At 39.0% G+C, this 19,227-nt stretch overlaps 2 protein-coding genes across 7 annotated transcripts in view; one reads left to right on the top strand and one right to left on the bottom strand.

The window, feature by feature from the left end:
- LOC149098856 (uncharacterized) overlaps positions 1-9,324 on the top strand; it is an 18,900-nt gene extending 9,576 nt beyond the window's left edge. For 2 of the 4 annotated variants that reach the window (XM_089277028.1, XM_089277031.1), the window contains exons 3-10: positions 499-873; positions 2,428-2,576; positions 2,945-3,107; positions 3,748-3,830; positions 4,331-4,556; positions 5,315-5,435; positions 6,541-6,586; positions 6,932-9,324. In XM_089277028.1, coding sequence (XP_089133154.1) covers positions 499-873; positions 2,428-2,576; positions 2,945-3,107; positions 3,748-3,830; positions 4,331-4,556; positions 5,315-5,435; positions 6,541-6,586; positions 6,932-7,045 — 1,277 coding nt within the window. In that variant the 3' untranslated portion in view covers positions 7,046-9,324. Of the gene's footprint in view, positions 1-498; positions 874-2,427; positions 2,577-2,944; positions 3,108-3,747; positions 3,831-4,330; positions 4,557-4,889; positions 5,094-5,314; positions 5,436-6,540; positions 6,734-6,931 lie in introns of those variants that run through there. The other 2 variants (XM_089277029.1, XM_089277030.1) reach the window with 2 other exon arrangements.
- Positions 9,208-19,227, bottom strand: LOC149098855 (inactive hydroxysteroid dehydrogenase-like protein 1). Of its 3 annotated transcripts, none has more exons than XM_089277044.1 (12): positions 19,128-19,227; positions 18,781-18,907; positions 18,514-18,562; positions 17,292-17,367; positions 16,016-16,123; positions 15,756-15,814; positions 15,356-15,400; positions 14,784-14,818; positions 13,531-13,612; positions 11,820-11,885; positions 10,491-10,668; positions 9,208-9,429 (listed from the first exon to the last, which is right to left on the bottom strand). In XM_089277044.1, exons 1-12 carry the CDS (start codon positions 19,210-19,212, stop codon positions 9,371-9,373), a joined length of 969 nt encoding a protein of 322 aa, XP_089133170.1. In that variant the 5' UTR covers positions 19,213-19,227; the 3' UTR covers positions 9,208-9,370. The 3 variants fall into 3 exon arrangements, with proteins under 3 accessions (XP_089133170.1, XP_089133169.1, XP_089133171.1); XM_089277043.1 differs by having other exon boundaries at positions 10,519-10,668; XM_089277045.1 differs by lacking the exon at positions 15,356-15,400 and having other exon boundaries at positions 10,519-10,668.

Below are 19,227 nucleotides of genomic sequence, written 5' to 3'. Positions count from 1 at the left end.
GAGTAAACAAAACGATCTCTTATACTTTGAGCGTTCAGCACAAGCATGGATAAATCACAGTGGCAATTTTACTTTTTTTTCTTAATAAATGTCTTTTATATAATATAATTTATATTATTTTTTAAATGAACACTCAAGCCAGACTTTCAATAATTAAGACATGAAAAGCGATAGTATACTTAGAGATGCAAACAAGAGAGGGAAAAAAGCATTTATATATTAACAGAAGAAGGCTTATTTTAATTTTCTTTTAACAAATTGGTGTTGAACTGCAATTTTTTGAGCTCTGCACCTCCAAATATTTCTGGTAAAATCTCAGCTGGCAATAAGTTAAATTGTTTCATTTGGTGTCATTAACTCCCCAATGGCTCTGCTGGCTGGTACCTTCAACTCTGTGCACTGATACATGTATTAACTAATGTTTAAATATCTCAACCAATTTGTAATTAAAGTGAATGAAATATTGAAATAATTTAGTTGGTGTTGTCTTACATGTAGATCTTCCTGGTCCACCCCAAGATGTATGGATCAACAATGTTGAGTTGAAAACTTATGTTCACTGGAAAGCTCCTTGGTACCAGGGTGGATTGCAGCTCAGTTATGCTGTCAAAGCAAGATGCAAGAATGCATCCACTCCACTTCGTAACTGTACCTTGAAGGATTCTGTAACTTTCTGGGAAGGTGTACGTCCCCAACAGGGATCAGAGTCAGGTCGATTCATGTGTAAAATCCGGCCGATTCTTTATCAGTTTTATCCACACACCTTTATTCCAGTACCCTATATTGCCTTTGTTGAAGCCAGCAATGTTCTTGGGTCAAGAATGAGTAGTCCAGTTGAATTCACCTACAATGTCCTGAACAGCATCGTTTATAGTAAGTGTCTATTAGTGACAGTCTATTAAATGAGGCTCAATTTAGACTAGGTTAGACTCAAGACATTGCTGGCCAGCTGTCTCCTTCACTAATGTGGGGTGAACTCAGGACTTTTACAGGGCTCAGTTTACAGCTCTCCCTTTGAGGTCATTTTGCTTGTGCTGGTCGCTCTTTGCTTACAGTCTTGGTAAAGTATTTTGCTCCACATATCATTGCTTTCCCTCTAGGTAAGTATAAATTAGGCACAGTGGGACTGTGCTAGGTTATTGTAAGCTGCTCACAATATTGTCATGGCTACCTCGCACAGTTGCACCTGGCTCCAACTGAACTTTCAGGCACCTTCCAACACTCAACTATTAGAGGTGTGTTACTGAAAACTAGTTCAATATGTAAGTCAGTCTCTGATTTCCCTGTTGGGCAGGTAACTTTTTATTTGCCCAGGTAAGTCAGCTGCCAACTAAGTAAAGAAAAGTAAATTAAGACTTATACAGGACTGCTTGTCCGAAGGTGAGCTGGAGTTCTTGGGACTTTTATTCCTAGCCCTGTCATGTGGGTTATCAAATGATGAGGGAGATTATCTTGGCTTTCCTGTGAACTTATGAACTCACAAAAAACAATTTGTATATTGTGATTTCATAAGATCACATGAAAGTTATTACTGACCTTGCTCCCAGTGAATATATATACAGAGTGTCAGAATGGAAAAATACTTGATGGATCTCATTCATAGTATACCATGATCTCGAGGCAAACGTTTTTGCTTCTGATTAATCCAAGCATGCAATCACCATGCGATAAGAATGAGTTTTATAATCATAGGTCAATGTGTGTAGAGGGTGCAGTGCTTGTCAAAGGTGATTGAGGTGATTCCTTAGTATTGTATTGCGCATCCCTACTGCGCATGATTTTCGTGTCATTAGCGCTCGCACACAGCTCAACAGCGCATGTCCAAATTATATTTCTTTTAAAAGATAAAAAATTGCAGGGTATTTCTGGGACGTAGATGAATAAACAATCAAAGAAAGTCAAACTCTGTGTGATATAACACGCTGCATTGAAAAACAATCAAGCTTCTTTGTTGGGCACGGAAACTACTAAAAGTCACCTAAATAACCGTATTTGTCAGCATTGTGGCATGAAAAGAAGCACGGTGACCCCCTCTTTTTACTACGTTTTTAATATCTTTTTGTCCTGTAACAACAGCATACCAAGTTTCATCAGAAATCTATGGCGGCTTCTTTTACCAGGATATCACCTTAAGTAACTTATGTTTACAGGGGTGTCATTAAAGTTTTGAAGTGAACTTCTTTATAAGAAAACTTTCTTCTAGATGGTCAAACTAGGTAGGAAAAATCATCCTCACAGCCGGTCAATTTTCCTGGTGCTTAGCCCTGAATGGAATCCCTGTGTACAGCAGCCCTTTGCACAGCAGCCCTTTGCACACATTGCAGGTGCATGAATATAATACTGTCTGCTGTGTTCTGTGAAATGATGACTCAAAAAGAAATTAAATTAAACCAACTCTTAATATTCAGACTGTTTTTTCTCACTTAGCAACCCCACAACCTACAGTTTTTCTTGCTGCCAAAGACGTGACACCTCCTGGTACTGTGAAAGTCTCATGGGAAGATGCCAGACGAGGCCGACTCATAGAGGTGGAGTATACTATTCTGTACCATAAAGATGGTGATAACCACAATAAGGTAAAAACTTTATTAGCAGATATATGTACTTGCAGCTTGGAATTTGTTTCACACAACACAATGTTTATAGTGTGCACTATTTACTGGGAGAGTGCTGGGTAATTTGATTCATCTAAATCCATGAAATCATTTGCTAATTTTTTTTTACATGATTATTCGCTTATTACATTAATTATGAATGCATGCACGGTTTAATAATTTGCTGCAGTCAATCACTATGAAGTTATTTACTTAGTCTAATAATAAATCAACAGATAAGACAACCCAATTGATTTCCTAGCCGTACATGACTACTTAAGTTATTAGTGACTTACACATCTTAATAATGTGTTATTTTTATGTCTGTGACTACTGTGGTGCTGTTGTAGAGCTTGACTAGGAGAGCACCAGAAACTAATGCCCTGATACATGACCTGGTTGGATTCTCCCGCTACCATTTCTACTTACTGGTGCGGTATGCAGAGAAAAACACAAACACATATGGTATCTACAGTGAGGCGACACAACGTACACTGAGAACAGATGTCTCAGGTAAGCTACAGTGTACTAAAAATTGTGAGCATGAGGTTCCAAATAATTGAAAATCTCCTTTGGTGATGTTAGATTGGAGTATTTGATTGTACTGTGAAGTTAACTTGAGTTTGCAAATGAGACCCTATCTCTTTATTTCACGAGGTTCTTGATAATGTTATGGTCTAGCCTTGTATTTTTGGTGTGGAATCAACTGAAACAAAATTTGGCCAAATTCAGGCCAGTGACTCAATATTTCAGGATATCAGGTCAGTGGACATGGCTTCCAATTGTCCAACTGTGAATTTGGGTATGGTAAGCTTGAATAGCACTGTGATTAGCCTGCATTTGGCTAGCTCTTAATGGAACACGATATGTACACGTAGTGGAAATTTCGTGAAAAGTGCGTAGGTCTGCCATCTCTGTTTGTTGCAATCTGTTGAGAAAAACAAAGAATTGTCAGCTGACAGTTGAGTTTATGTAATCACGTCAAGATCTTTTATTAGTCTCACCTTTTCTGAGGAAGATTCGTGAGAAGTGGTGTGTGCACTGTACTGTATGGGCCACGCCCTAAAATCTCAGTGCTAAGCGTGACCTACAGTGTAGGATGAATTTCACATATAGTTTCACAGGTAATTCTTTTGTTGATTATTTTTTCTAGCACCAAGGGATCCTCCACTAATTACAAACTGTAGTCACTGGATTAATGTTAGCAGTGATCGTGGATTGATGATCACCTGGAGGGTATGTGATCTTTGTCAATGACAAGTAAAGCCGGTACTTATTAATGAAGTCCAGCTGACTCAAGTGACAGTGACTGTAGCATAAAGTGGCTAAGAGTATTCCTACTCTCCCTCCCCACCCGCGTTTTTCTGGGTGAGATACGCGTCCATCGCAAAATTCTGCCAGGTTATCCCAACAATTTGGTGGTACCCATTGATACACCTGGGTGGAGAGAGACACTGTCAGAGTAAACTGTCTTGCTCAAGAACACAATGCAATGTCCCCGGCCAGAGCTCGAACTTGGACCTCTTAATCCCGAGACAAGCGCACTAAGTTTCTTACCACGAGGCCACCGCACCCTCCAGTGGCCTTGGTGTAGGGCGTGGGTATAATGGCTGATATCCAATGGCTGCATGCTGAGACAATCAAAGATCTGGGAATACATTATCGAATGCTTCAGTTTTTTAACAGTACACAAGATACTGATTATATGCCGGTCACATTTTTCTCTTTTATCATAGATTCCTCACGCTGAATATTTCAGTGGTCCCATGAAGAGTACACTGATTTTGTACCGCTGTTCAAAAGGCTCGGGAAATGTAACACTAAATGACACGTCTGCTCGCAGTGCAGTCATAACTGCCGTGAAACTGTCTGACTCTGGCCATGTATGGATGAAACTGTGCAATGAACCAGGATTGTGTAGCTCTATCAGCAACATGTGCCTCACTCCTAGCATTCTTAAAGGTGCATACAGACACGTTCTGTCGGAGCTTCAGGGGTTTCATTAAGGATGACGCGCCAGGCATATTGGCGGGCCGTGAGGCTAATTTTGTCTGCCAGGTTTGAACATCTGGAAGAAAGATTTTCCTATAAAAAAAAGTTCAGTTCAAAGAGTTTTGCCCGCCTGTGAAAACCAATTGTCCTTCTGCTGAAAACGTTCATGAAACCCCTAGAGCTTACAACTGTGGTCACAGTCTACAGATGTTCATTGTAGGAGAGAAAACAGTTTATTTTTTGAAGAACGAGAGCTTGTTGTTCAATGCCCTATACTCTTCTCACGTGTTGATTTCATATCAGGGATGGTCAACAGCAAGCTCTTTATGACGATTTCGAGAATCGGACGCAGTCTGTTTTGTCCCATTATATTTAAAACCAAAAACCAAGGAAAACGTACAGTAATCTTCAGTTACGTTCAAAGTGCTTTAGTCATAAGATGTTTGGACTCGCATTGGTCGGAGAATCTTTCGATGTAAAGGAGCGCATGAGGGGATGTCAAAGAAAGTAATATTTGGACGGGACCGATTCGGCTCGCTGATTGACTGCGGATCCACTCGGCTATTGCCTCATGGATCCACAGCTACTTTGACAATGTTATGACGAAATTAATGATCAATAACAGGACAGACGCATGAAAAACTGACGTCAATTTGTTAAGTATGGTATTGCATATGATATGGCATAGTATCGTATATCTCCTATTTGCTTGTTGTTACTTCCTTTAGGTAACTCATCCTCGGGTCCCACAAGTTCAAGGAAAAGTGTCACAAAAACTGTGTTGATGAGCGTGGCTGGAGCAGTAATGGGCGTAGTTCTAGTAATCATTATTGTCACGTGCTACAGAAGGTAAGGTGGATAAACATTTAGGAGTGGGCAGTGAGGACAGGGAGGTGAATTTCCAGTGAGGGGTAGTGAGTGCCTACTTTGGGGTGGGTAGTTGGCGCAAGGGGGTCTGGGGTGGAGATGTTGATGAGCAATTGGAGATGTAGAGAAACTTAAGAGATTGTGACCAGGGGCTCCTTTCTTGAAAGTCCCAGTAGTTACCGGTCCCGAGAGGCTTTTATTTTTGTTTGCCGAGTTTACAATACATTCAAGATCGAGATATTAATAGTTTTGAAACAATAAACATACCAGGAAACCAAACAAAATGGACTGATTTTTGAGCGGAGTCCCACACTACTATTTCTTAGATGTAGATCTTACAGTATAGTTCCAGGCACGTAAAGTTACCGGGGACGGATTGACTGCTGCGAAAAATAGAGGCCCAGGAACTACGATTGAAGCCTGGGAATGAGTTTACAATAGAAACATTGCCACATTAGAAGCTTAAAAACATGCTGCGCAGCTTTCTGCGCATCCCTAGCCCTACTTGCAGGCTCAGGTAATAATACAGGCTGCAATGGTAGAAAGAACAGCGGACTGCTAATAAGATACGCGAGGATATCGTTCGGTTGATTTATTTATAATTGGGCACAAGTGTTATTCCGCATTTCACTGTTGAGAAAAGAAGTCTCCCCCTGCCTGCTGAGAGGCTCTCTTGCTTATATATTCAGTGGGTTGCTTGAATGGATGCAATATGTAAAGAAACTGGGAAAGCAGATAAAGTTCGTAACTCGATCTTTTGGTTCAAAAGATCAACGAAATCCCGCCATTTTTTTTCAAACTTGGAGCCTAGCACACAGCCAAAACTCGCGCATGCTTATTGCGCTTTCCTACTCTGAATTTGCCACACATCTTGCTGCTAGTCACTCAGCCCATGCTACTTCAAACTTCAGAGATTGCTCACATTTTAACGTGGGGGAAACTGAACTCGGTCTGTTTCCAATTCAGAAGCAGTTGAACGATTTCTGCGTTATACCAGGATAGTACAGTAATTTGCTCATCGGAATCAACATTTCTTTTAACAGTTCGGTAATTTACCAGTGTTTTTTTTTTTTCCTTTTTCTTTCAGGAGGCGTGAGAACGGAACATCGGGACCTCCCTTAAGAGATTTTCTGGTAAGACTCAAGTACAATCAATCTGAGTTCAATCTGCAAAATCTTTCATCAAGAGATGAGGTTTACTTAGGTTTTCACTTTCGGGCAAATCAAACATGATTTCTTGAGGAAGATGAAAAAAATGATACGAGGGGACTTGAAAAAAAGGTTTGATGCGTTTATTTTGGGTGATATCCAGCAATAGTTTCTTGAAGACGCATTTCTGAAAGAGCGATTGTTTGCGGCTGAAAAAATCCGTGACAAGTCTTGTTTCTGGACTCTGACACATCGCGTACTTTGGTTTGTTTTTTCTTCTCTTAGGTTTTCTCGCTGTAGTTCTCAGACCCTTTCTTTCTCCTTTGGCAGGTTATGCCCCCGGTTATCCATGGTTATGACGAGGTTGAAGAGCCCTTGGTCAATAACAACTGTTACAATGTAATCACCGTGCAGTCACATGCTGGATGTGAAAGGACCCTATGAAAGAGCCGTACACAATTGCAATAAGGTCCTCAGCAAGGGAGCTGTGTTCAGGAGTGTACTACTCATACGGCCCTTGGGAAAAAAAGGGCCCTTATGTGGTAATGTTCCATGTCCGCAAAAGTTCTTGGAGAAGTCCCCGAAATGAGAGGCGTTTGAGCCGTTTGGGGTCATGTTGCAAACCAAGCCCTCCGCAAGTTAATATTTTACATCAGCTTGGCTCCATAAGAATTCCTTGGCCTTGAGGTGCGATGTAAGTCAAAAACTGGATTCTCCGACCCCGAAACGCCATTTTCTCCCGATGCAGATAAGATCAAAGGTCTATATATATGCACTGAAAGGAATAAGTAAACACAACAGGAGATAAAGAATAAAGAGTTAATCCACGTATAGGCTTTATTTTTAAGGTTAATCCCTGTCAAGTTATTTCTAGACATAGTACCCAGTTCTCTGGCGGATAATGTTGCCACTCGTGTGCGTGGATGTTTTGGTGGCTCTTTCTAAACTCTCCCGGGGATCTGAGATGTGATATGAAAATAACTTGAGGGGGATTACCTTAGGAGTAAGGTACATATCGAGGATAACCTGATCTCTTACCTTTCAAAAGTTCACGCTCTCTTGGTAAAAGAAAGTATCTAACAGCAACCGCCGCAGCATAGTTTATTTTAAACGGATTGGATTGTACACCACTGCCGGTGAAGGTAATATTAAGTTTCTCTCAGCTCATTTCTCTTAGCTCTTTATTCGCTGACAAATTAAACTCATTTTCATGTGAAAGATTTCACATGTTCTTGGTAGTCCCGAGTTCAAATTCTTGGCTACTCCTCTCAATAGCCTGCTGGTTTGGTTCCTGCCGGTTGGCAGTCTTATGTTCAATTGAATTTTTTCCCTAGGTTTGACTGACATGCCTGATCACAACTATGACAAATTTGCTTGGTTCTCACCACTGAGCGTGAGCTGCTTCGCTGTTCAAAGACAGTGTCCAATAACAGTGTCCAATAACAGTGCCCAGTAACACGGCGTCTATTTATGCCACAATTGCTACTGATCTCGCAATCTGATTGGCTAATTTGCCGTTGTCGATAAGAGTCCTGACAACGCTGCTCGTGTCAATGTGTCACGCAATGCCTTTTTCAGCTCGCACTCTGAAAAAACATTTTCTTTGACCTTGATATTGTGGTAAAAAAACAAATCGAAATATGGTTAAGCGTGGTCTGCACTCTTATCGACAACGATACGCGTCATCACAGTGGTCAAAATTTGCTGTGGACTCACTAGGTTGCGCCTAGTGAGTCCACAACAAATTTTGACCACTGTGATGACGCGTATCGTTGTCGATAAGAGTGCAGACCACGCTTAACCACGTTTCGATTTGTTAAAACAAGGTTGCCGAGTCTTTTATTTGGTTCAATCTTGTGTCTGAACATTCATCTATGTCCCAAAACCATTCACCCGTGACTTTTGTTATTGAGATGACAATCACTCGTATAACCACAGACCGAATTGGACTCCACTCAGTCTATTACCAGTACTAATCAAAAACTCGGACAAAGGTAGACGTGCCTAACTGACAGTTAAATAAGGTACCTAAAAATAATGGAAACGGGTGTATCTTTAATTTGTTTTAATTACTACACTTCGTGATGTTACTTTTTTAGGAAGTAATTTTTGGTCACACCTTGTATGGCAGTTTCAATTTATGATAGTTCACAGATGGACCTCTGAGTTTTTGCTAGTCAGTCCTTTTATCCTAGATGAAGAAAAATCCTCTTAAGAGAAAAATACCCCTTAAGATTTATTAGTTTGTGTCCTGGATTATCACTGTACTCTTTTTCCTAGTTCGTAGACTTCAGTAATAAAATTTAATAGTGATTTTTTCAAAAGTGCTGTGATATAATTATCACTTTCTAGTCAACTTATTTAAAACATCGAACATTCATCTATCGAGGTTAATTTACTGCAATCTGAAATGATTTATCTAAGTACTTTGTTCGTTGCAAGCAATAGTTCAGGGTCACTGATATGAAAATTTGCTTTCACGTTTTAAGACATGGCTGGCTCAGATTTTTTTTGTATATGAGAAAGTTTTTATCGGTGCAAAGTGTTGATGTGAATTTCTTACGCAAACGTTTTTTATAACTGAGTGGATAAACATCAGAAACAAGTGAAATTAAAAAAAGCGATATATTTAGAATATAGATATATTTTTTTATAGTATACAATAAAATTGTAATAGGGTTCAGAAATTGAATATAAATCAATAAACTTTGAACATTAATGAAGTGTCACGGCTTTCGGTTTCTGAGGACCGTTCGACGAATCTGATTGTTAAGCAATGTTGCCGCCCACATCCACAGCCACTCTGGACAGAATCCCACGAACCAGCCCTGTGGGAAAAAAAAAAAAGTTCACAAGTAAACGCAGAGTGCATGGTCGAGTTCTGCCAAACAACAGTGAGCGACAATAGTGTTGAAACACTTCACAGTAGAATTCGATTTTCGAGCGCTCCCCCTTCCCAAACAATGTTGAATTTTCTATTTCCAAGACAACGCAGATCATAGCACCTACACAACATTGAATCGGGGGGCCAGGGGTATCAGAGAATTAACGCTAGATGCAAATGAAATAGAATAAGAGGCTAAATATCGAAAAGCGTCATTTCCTAAAAGTGTCTCGACTACTTTTGCCACCTATTGTAGTTCACAAGATGCGAAGCTTGGGAAAGTGGGCTCACTGTTTTATTAGACATTTTCCATTACACACTTAGCATTGGGATGCTAAAAATAATTTTGAAAACTCTATAATTGTGCGACCTCCGGCAATCTTAGTAAAATTTTGCCAACGATGAAAAAGCCAAACAAATTGTCGTGTTTTGTAATTTGAGACCTGGCAAGTGTCAATGTTTTTTTTTTTTTTTTTTTTTTTTTTTTTTTCACATGTACCAAAAAAGGTCACTTTTTTCGAGCCAAAATGCAACCTTGTAAACAACCGACTTTGCGTTTTTTGGAGCATTCTCATTCGTCCAAATTAGCCACTTTGGAAACAAGAAGAAATCTGGGGCGAGTCCACAAGCCACTGCGAGATGTGACTCGCCCCAGATTTCTCCTCACTAATTAAGTGGTGAACTGTCTCTATGAAATCAAGACAATTTTCGTTTCGATGTTATCGAGATTTATTAGCATCCTGAGCATTTCCCCGCTTTAACTGAAACTTAACTGGATCTTGTTCCCACCCTCTAAACAAATGCCTTTCTAAGTATCTAAGATCTCTAATTTCCTTTTGGTGGAAAAGACGCGACAATTTCTTATCTTTTTCAAGTTTTTTTCCTTCTAAACGGTTGTCTTTGCGTTGCGCAACAGCTCACGTCATTTTTAAGGTCTACACTCTCATCCTTCATAGCTCTTGACCAGTGAGCTCGCAGACTGATTCAGACTGATTCTCTGACTACCTGGACACAGGTGGTCAGCAGTATCTACCTGTATCGCATGACTCCAGTACCCAGTGTTTCGCCGTGAGCGTCCAATTGTAGCCAGAGCATTCCTCACATACGTCTCCGGAGATGGTACAACAATGCTAGGCTTTGCACCGTATGTCATGGCTGTAGCTACATAAAATGGCCTCAATGACTAAGAGAAGGAAGAGAGATAAGACCACCGCCTGGTTAGTTCGTATGGTAGAGAGCCAGACTGCTGTGCGGGAGGTCAAGGGTTCGAGCCCCACACCGGACCAACACTCAGGAATTTAAAATAACTGAGGAGAATGTGCTACCTTTGTAATTATATCTGCAAACGGTTAGATGTTCAAGTCTCTTCGAAAAAGGACTAGAAATCGTAGGCCCCATCTCTCACATCTTCAGTGTTACATGGTTAGCAGGGCACGTTAAAGAACCCACACACTTATCGCAAAGAGTAGGACACGGAGTTCCCGGTGTTGTGGTCTGGCCTTGTTTCATGGGTTGGTGCTTCACGTAGGGTTAACGTCACTGCACCTTTATTCCCCCCTTGGACAAGATTGTCCACGAAACATTGCTCTGCCAATGTCTATGTCTAACGCAGCGAGTCTGCAAAACACAGGTGTTGTTAGAATCGTCCTTGACACAACGCTCTCCCACTAAATACCAGGAAAGTCTCAAGTTATAGTTTTGTTTCCTTTATACTACTGAAAAAGACGTGAGTAAAACGGCAAGAGATATACGATGACTGAAAAGTTAAGGCTACCCAAGTTAGGCTAATCCTGGTTGTGGTGATTTTCAGAACAAATTCAGTACATTTTGCCCTTGAACACACTTTCGCACAAATCTGTCGCGTACCATTCTTCTCGATCACAAGATATGTTTGTAATCTCCCATCGATAAATCGTTTTGTAATTTTTCCCTCATATATGTATTTTCGCTGTTTTCTCTCCTTAGAAAAAAGCTGCTTTTTTGCATGCCCTCAAGCTGCTCTTTTGCTACGCCATATATTTTTTGGAATAAAGCTAGTAAACATGCACGCTTTTGCTTTGTGCATGCATCCTAGTACAGTTTAGAGAGGTACGCCCTGATATATCTCCCAGGAGAAACTTGAAGCAGAGAAAATGTCGGAAAAATCAGATGTCAAGAGTGAAAATCAAACCCACAGAGCTCCCGAGGCAACTACAGTGGTGTGGAAGTACCCCAGCCTGGAAACGCGACACAACTAAGATATATCTGAAATACTTGTAAAAATGCTAAACAAAGAAATTCTTGATAATTCAGAGATACAAATAATAATAATATTAAATTGCAGACAGATCACACCTGGACTTCAACTCCGTGTGACAAATATTCATATGCCAGTGCACGTGAAAAGCTGTCCACAAATTCCTGCAAGGGAAAAAAAACAATACTCAAATAAGCAACAATTATCAATAGTGAAAAACGAGTATTCAGATGATTAATAATTCATCAAGTTAAAACAAAGAAAATGACAACCACAGAGCAGGTTTGGATACCCGGTCTTAATTATTATAGCAAAGATTTTGATGGTTTTACTTCTCCATTTACTCCTTAGTTTTTGTTTCGGTTGAGAAGATATGTGAAACGCTCGAGACTGCGTTTCATCGGGTATCCAAACATCTCAAATTTCGTCAAAAATACTACACTGCGCGTCGTATTTTCAATTCTCTTCTCAGTGTTTGGATCTGCCGATGAAGCACTGTCTCTCGTGTTTGATTACTTTAAAGCCAGCATCTTACAGGCTCTTTATTATAGCGCTTAGGTATCTGCCTCAGAGTAGTTTTGAGGTCGTCAATATTCTCCCTTGTTCCCGTTTAGAGGAGCTACGTCACGGTTTGCTCATCTTGAAAAGTTTAGCCTCGATTTTTCAAGTTCACGTCGTTTGTAATCCGTGTTAATCTTCTCCATCCTTAAACATCCTTGTCCTTCATGGTTTATCATTATCCCTGGTGTTTGTCTACTTTAGTAGACTATTATTTTCAGGTTTCCTTCAATTTAAATGAAATTTTGTACGAGGCCAAAATAGCTCAAAATAACGTGGCTGAGCTCCTTTAACATCCACTGGTCGTTTAGGAGAAGAGGAGGAGGGGCGAGTCAATTTTTGGACATTAGTACGAGGCATGTCTGACCAAAAGCATTATAATCCAGTTTAATAAAGTTTACTTCAGGTTTAGAACGGAAGATAACAAAAACAGGAAGTTTTTACTTGCGCGGGCGATCAACAAACGGCTGAGCATACTTGAAGTAAGTACTAGGCCTGTCGAGACGTTGTACCTGATCCTTGTTCCCTCTTCTGAATACAGTGGTCGGAAATTTTCAAAAAGGAGAAAACTTCAGGCGATACTTCTACGTCTTAAAGCTATAAATTAATTTCATAAATATAAATTCGATATATTTAGATCTGTAGCGACTGGAGCGCAGTGACTACCGGGCCGGCAAAATTCCAAGTGGACATTAAGGAGGGGGCTGAGGGAGGGGGGGGGGGGGGGGGAGTACCTAAACGCCCAGTGGACGTTAAGCGGGTAATAAGTGAAAATGTTGACCGCCCCTGAAAAGTAACAGCCACCCCCACTGCTAAAGCGTTTTCGTTTGCCCCTAAATATGTGTTAAATCGAGTTCTCCCCGTGATTAACTCTTGCTTTCTTTGCGCTTTGTTTGTGCTAACTTTCTTGTCATTGTTTTCTTAATTGACGCTTTCTACGATGGAACTCAAAGCATGTGGTCCGTGCGTCTGGTGCGTTTATCGAGGCATGAGGTTTAGAGAAGAACAGAAAAGATGTACAACTTTATGTTCATATCTGCCCTCCTATCAAACGCCCCAGCTATACGTGTACATACATGAAGATACCTCAATAAAACGCAAGGCTTAAGCAAGGACCAAATATCTTGAGGCGATGAGCAATATTTTACCTCAGCCCTGTACATAAGGAAATTCAGAGATTCACTGGCAGGAGGGCTTCACATGCCTGTTGTCAGGTTAGGTTTTTAGAGAAGAAAATGAAAGGTGTGGTACCTTAGTAGCAGCATATACTGTCATCTGTGGTGTGGGCAGCTGTCCTGCACTGGATGACATGTTTATGATGGCTCCACATTTCCTGAAGGTCAACAAGACATTAAGTATTTAGGCAGCAATTATCTAAGATTGAACCCTCTATCAACAATATATTGAAAAGATGAAAACAGAGCCAAGTCGCAGCCAGGAAGCTGACCACTTGAGTCACTGCCAACAACAACAACAACAACAACAACAACAACAAGCTTTATTACGATAGAATGCTGGCAGACTGCCAGCAGTCTAACTTTAAGCTTGTCACCAGCAACTAAAATGACGGATTCCAATTGGCAATTTACAGGTTGATGAAAATACATTACACTCAACTTTTGCTGTTCTAGAACAGTGTATAAAAATTGTGCTATAAATTATCATTTTAATTTTCTGTCATTTTTAATACATGCTTCACATCATTAAGGCTTGTAAAATGTGTTTGCCTACACTATTGATTTTGCCACTGATAATTCATTCAGCTTACAGTACATCACTGTACCACTGATGTAGCTCTATATTTATACTTCCTGATTCACCATGTACGTGTTTGCAGTTTAATATCTGCAATACAAATTTATTACAGCTGGCAGTCCACGAGTGTGTCCATTTTTAAATTATTCTCTGACTCATTCTTTCCTGTACTCATACTATCCAATCAGAAGCGTTGGAAATTCATCTTTGACTTCTGATTGGACAGTCTGCACACATGATTAAAATTATTCAATTAAAAGTGATTGAATTAATTAAAACTGGTCACACTTGTGGCTGCTGACTGAAACACTCACTGATGGGGATTTTTGTTCTTAATAATCTAAGAATCATTAAAAACAATTACAATAGGACTACAATAAAAGTAATTGACAGAAATTAATGCAATGAAAGTACAATAAACTTCTACTTAAGAAGATAAAATATTCCCATGAGGGTTTGCTTCTTATAAGGGAGCAGCAATTTGCAATAACTATGCATAGCTGACTTAATTTTTGTCCATTTTTGTCATGTACAGCAATCATGATGGTCAACCATTCCAGTGAACATAGTAAAAATAATTTAATAGTTACACAGACAGCAGTTGTAAACATCTGGTGGTGCATTTAAGCTCTCGACCTGTCAGTATTTAACAATGTAATCCTCTCGTACCAGAAGACAGCTCTTTCAGGGCAATCTTTAAAAAAGGCAAACCACTAGATAACTTGTCATCACTGTCAAAGTAAGGATGCCTTTTACACATTTGAGGTGACACAATACGGGTCATCTGAAATGCAAAATATTTTTTGTTGAAAATTACCAGGTGTCATACAGTAAACTCATTTTAAAAGAAGCAGGTTTTCCAAAGGAACACTGGCATAACAAGTTTACATTTTTAATGAATTGAGAAAATAAAAGAAAGAAAAAGAAAAAACCACTGCTTATTCCAAGAAGTAGAAAAAGTATAACAAGTACTGTTCAGTAGTAAAATTGGAATCCTGATTTTTTTCAAAACCTCGATTTTTTTTAAATTATTCTGCTTAGCCGACTTTTTTGTGCTTACTTGCATAATTGTTGGGGAAAGTTTGCCACTGATTTTTTCAACCAATCATTTTTTTGAACAACTTTCCTTCCCCCTTGTGAATAAAACAATAACAGATTTCCTTAAAAAAAAAAAAAGCCAAACAACAAACAAACAAACAATATTTTCCTGGCACATTTGTTCTGAATAAGACACGATCAGATTCCACTGTATATCCAAAATTATATGTTAATAATGTAAACAATGTCCTATAATTAAAAAAAATTATTTACCGGTACCTACCATTATCACTGAAGTCATGTTAATGTTTATCAGGTCAAAAAGTTTCTGCGGTGCAAACAAGATGTTTGTCATATAGCTGTATGTGCATGTATGTGAATGACCACACACAGCAATGTAGACTGATTGTAAGTGAAATTTACAATGTGCAAACAAAGCATGTGCAGAGGCATAAGGAGGACTGGAGAGGAGACACTTAGCCACTTAATAAAAGAATGAATAAATATAATAAAAAAAATAGTGTAATAGTATTAAGGATAACAAAAATGCTGGGTGACAAAAAAGTCATTGTTGCCTTTGCATAATGCGAGACAAGTCAGAAGGAATATTAGTTGTACTCTTAATAATATTCAGACCTTATAAAATTCATGCGCACCATCAAGGAGGGGCCCTTGGATCTTACCTGGTTAGAGATATCGAGAAAATACTGTGGGTAGTCATACATTACACCAACATTGTTCACTAATAAACAAACAAGAAATAAACCACCATTAAAAATTAATATCTTTATCATATCAAATTTATTAGTAATTCTAGCTGGCAGTTACATTTATCAGACCACGTAGCTGCTTATACATGGTATCAAATGATAAATTGATATTAAGAGAGCTATTACATAAAATTATGATCTGTACATGTACATGGCAACTTATTTAAACTTACCTAAAATACCAATTTCAAGCCCTTCTATAGCAGAAAATATTTTGGGGTAAACATCCTGAGAACCAAAATCTATTGGAATGACACAGGTCTGAACCTTGAATTCTTTCTCTACAGAACAAAAACAAGCATGAAGATCAACCAATTTAATTAAAATAAGAATAATTTCACTATTAGTCATAGAGCAGCAGCTACAGGCAGTGCTGTAGCACGGGGAGGGGTCATGGGGGTTTTGGCCCCCCTGCAAAAAAATTTGACTGGCACATAATAAAAATATTCAAAAGAAGAAAAGTAATGATCTTGGGATACTGTTGAATTCTTTTAGCATAAGTAACACTCTGGTTAACTCTAATTTTTCTTTATAACATTTTACAACAAATGTCCAGCACATTTTTTCTTCAAACTCTTACAAAGTTTAAAGCAGCGAAACCCGGATGTGGTATTGGATTTTTGCATTTGACCACTGTAAACTGAGCCTATAATCTTGACAGGCACCTTCGGTCAGCGGCCATGCTCTTCCTGCTTGTTTTCAAAAACATTCAACATTCGGTTTGATAAAGCGCAAAATTTTATGGCTTCAACAAGGAAAAATCAAGAGGCTTTTACCCCAAATGATTTGCCATGAAAGCTGTCTTTGGTCTTGCATGCAACCCAAACATCCGAATGAAATGAAATGGTTCCTGGGGTCTATGCAGTAGGTAAGTATTTATTACACAACACTGTCAATTTGCATAATAAACCGGTTCAATTAGGAGAGTACAACGTTCAAGTAACATATCTGATCAATGATTTTAGTCAGTTAAAAATTGCTGTAAGCTGCTCTCAGAAGGCTGGAAAGGCCATTTTAGAGAACCCAGATTTCAAAGTCTCCCAGGGGGGCTTCCCCCCAGACCCCCCTAGAAGCTTGCACCTTCGGCGCTAGGTCGGGTGTCCCCTCCCAATAAATTTTACCCTGCTACAGCACTGTACAGGTGTACATGTAGTACATTATTGTCAGCAAGTGATATTTTGCATCATCTTTAACCTGTTCAAATATTTCTAAAGCCTTGAAATGATTATCAGAGATCAACTGGGTACCCTCAAAATCGGGCTTTTAATCAGCTTGAGCATCATTACAGCAGCGTCCTATATATTGTGATTAGTGATATAACATGTACAATTGTATCCATAATTATTAGCTGCCCTAAAACATTGCATAATTTCTCAGATAATTGTACAATGACATAAACATATACAGTTGAACCTGATCCGGTTGTGATTATTAATAGATTTAACTTACCAATGATCTCTGCAACTTTTTCCAGTTTTTGCGTTGATCTACTCATCAGAACAACATTCATTCCACATCTAGCCAACTGAAAGTCACGTGGTAATAAAGAAATCTTACTGGATCATACAATTTATTTTAATTATTAATTTTATTAAGTATACACCAACACGCTATATGCAGCCAGATGAAGCCCTAACTCAAACCAAAATCAATTTCTCCTGGAAAGCAATTTACTGTAATTTTACCCATAGTGACTAGAACCCTTGATAACTTAAACTTCCTACTAACCCAAAGCAATTTCTTTGTTTCCTTTTAGGTCATTTTCTATATAACTAGGTGCTGCTAGAGCACAGCCTTGATATGAATGTGGTCCCTTAATTTTCAAGGTCGCCACTCTTTTAACAATGCTGCAATTAATAATGGTAATAGGACTCAGTGGAGTCCAATTCATTCTGTAATCATTTGCGGTCGTCTGATTTGTTAATCACGAGTATAATTACAGACTGAATTGTGTCCTGTTACCAATTAATCATAACCATTACAATTTCCTACAATTTGAAAAATAGCTTTTAATAGCCATTTTTAAATATCAAAATTAAGCATATGGGAATGGCTGTTAAGTTTCTTTCAAAACAGTCACCAGTAACTAAACCTCCACAAGTTTACAACGTCAGTCTCTTGAATTGGTTGCTGTAGTGACTGTACATGTAATCAATGTTGTGATTGGTGGATTTAGTGGACAGGTTTTACAATGATCGGCTCATATAACTGTCCGATTACAGGTGTCCGATTACAGCAAACTGTCCGATTACACTGTCAGATTACAGCTTTGCAGATTAATTAGAGCAAAATACACCAGTTTACGCACCAATCACATTTGAGGAAATTGTAATTGTTATGATTATATATATCACACTTACTGGGGCAGTACTTGATTAGGAGGGGAGGGGGTTGCTCTTATCTAGGTAATACAGTAACAATGAATGAATGAAACAGTTGGTCAAAAATTTAGGATCATTGCTGTTAAACTGGTACAACATTATTGCCCAGCAAAGACTTCAAAGTCATTCAGCTGTAACCTTCAATATGCATGTAGGCTGATTTTATAGTACATTGAAATTTCATTTGTCTTTTACTCTTATCTACACATACATGTAATTTTAATACATGCATGGAATCAAAGGTTGGCGGATCGATCTACATGTACTGAAGAAATATTTTAGTTAACTACCTCAAAGGCAAAAGCTTTCCCAATACCTTCTGATGCACCAGTGACAACTACCAAAGACACAAAACAATGAACTTAGTTCAACTTTAGTTAATGGATTACAGAAGAAAAAACTGGAAAATTGAAATAAGCAATTAATTCCTGCCTGAGGGAAAAAAATCAGTAATTCCTCAATAGTTTTCAATAGATGAGTAGAACTATCATAAACCACAAGAAATGTGGCAATTCTCTTTCATCACATTGCATACAGCATTCACTCCTTCCATATCTGCCCATTTGCCTCCATACTTAACAGCAAAATCCCTTCTTCTTGTGATTGGAGCAAGGACATAAATTCTCACAGCCTTTAGAAGGTTGAACACAAAACACAGGGATACTTTGACCGCCCAGAAAAGACCTGAGAACAAAGAGCGCAATAACAGTTACATATATATTGTACACGTCCGTTAATGCGTCTAAGTTTTCAGGACGAGCAGTCGGACGAGCATATAGTGTCAAATTTTACCAAACTGCAGGATATTAGACCACTTATTCTGCACTATTAATTCAAGATAAAGTTTTTTGTTTGGAGAAGACAGTGATAAAGAGTTAAAGGAAAGTGCAACAATGAGTTTTACCTATAACGGCCAGTCCGTTCTTTACACCTGGCGTATCCAGCGATGACAAAAGCGATGCTGGATCGAAGAGGGTCTTGGCCGCCATAGCTCACAGCTCTCG

The sequence above is a fragment of the Orbicella faveolata genome, unplaced genomic scaffold, assembly GCF_042242905.1.
Source record: "Orbicella faveolata isolate gen_17 unplaced genomic scaffold, um_ofav_v1 contig_46, whole genome shotgun sequence".
In the NCBI taxonomy this organism is placed as follows: domain Eukaryota; kingdom Metazoa; phylum Cnidaria; class Anthozoa; order Scleractinia; family Merulinidae; genus Orbicella; species Orbicella faveolata.
This window is presented reverse-complemented; position numbering and strand designations above follow the sequence as displayed.

Coding starts and splice junctions, on each gene's coding strand:
- LOC149098855 (XM_089277043.1), bottom strand. CDS start 19,212: ATGGCGGCCAAGACCCTCTTCGATCCAGCATCGCTTTTGTCATCGCTG. Junction 15,815..16,015: donor GCTTGAAATTGGTATTTTAG/GTAAGTTTAAAT, acceptor TTTGTTTATTAG/TGAACAATGTTGGTGTAATG. Junction 11,886..13,530: donor CAGTATATGCTGCTACTAAG/GTACCACACCTT, acceptor TTTCCCTTGCAG/GAATTTGTGGACAGCTTTTC.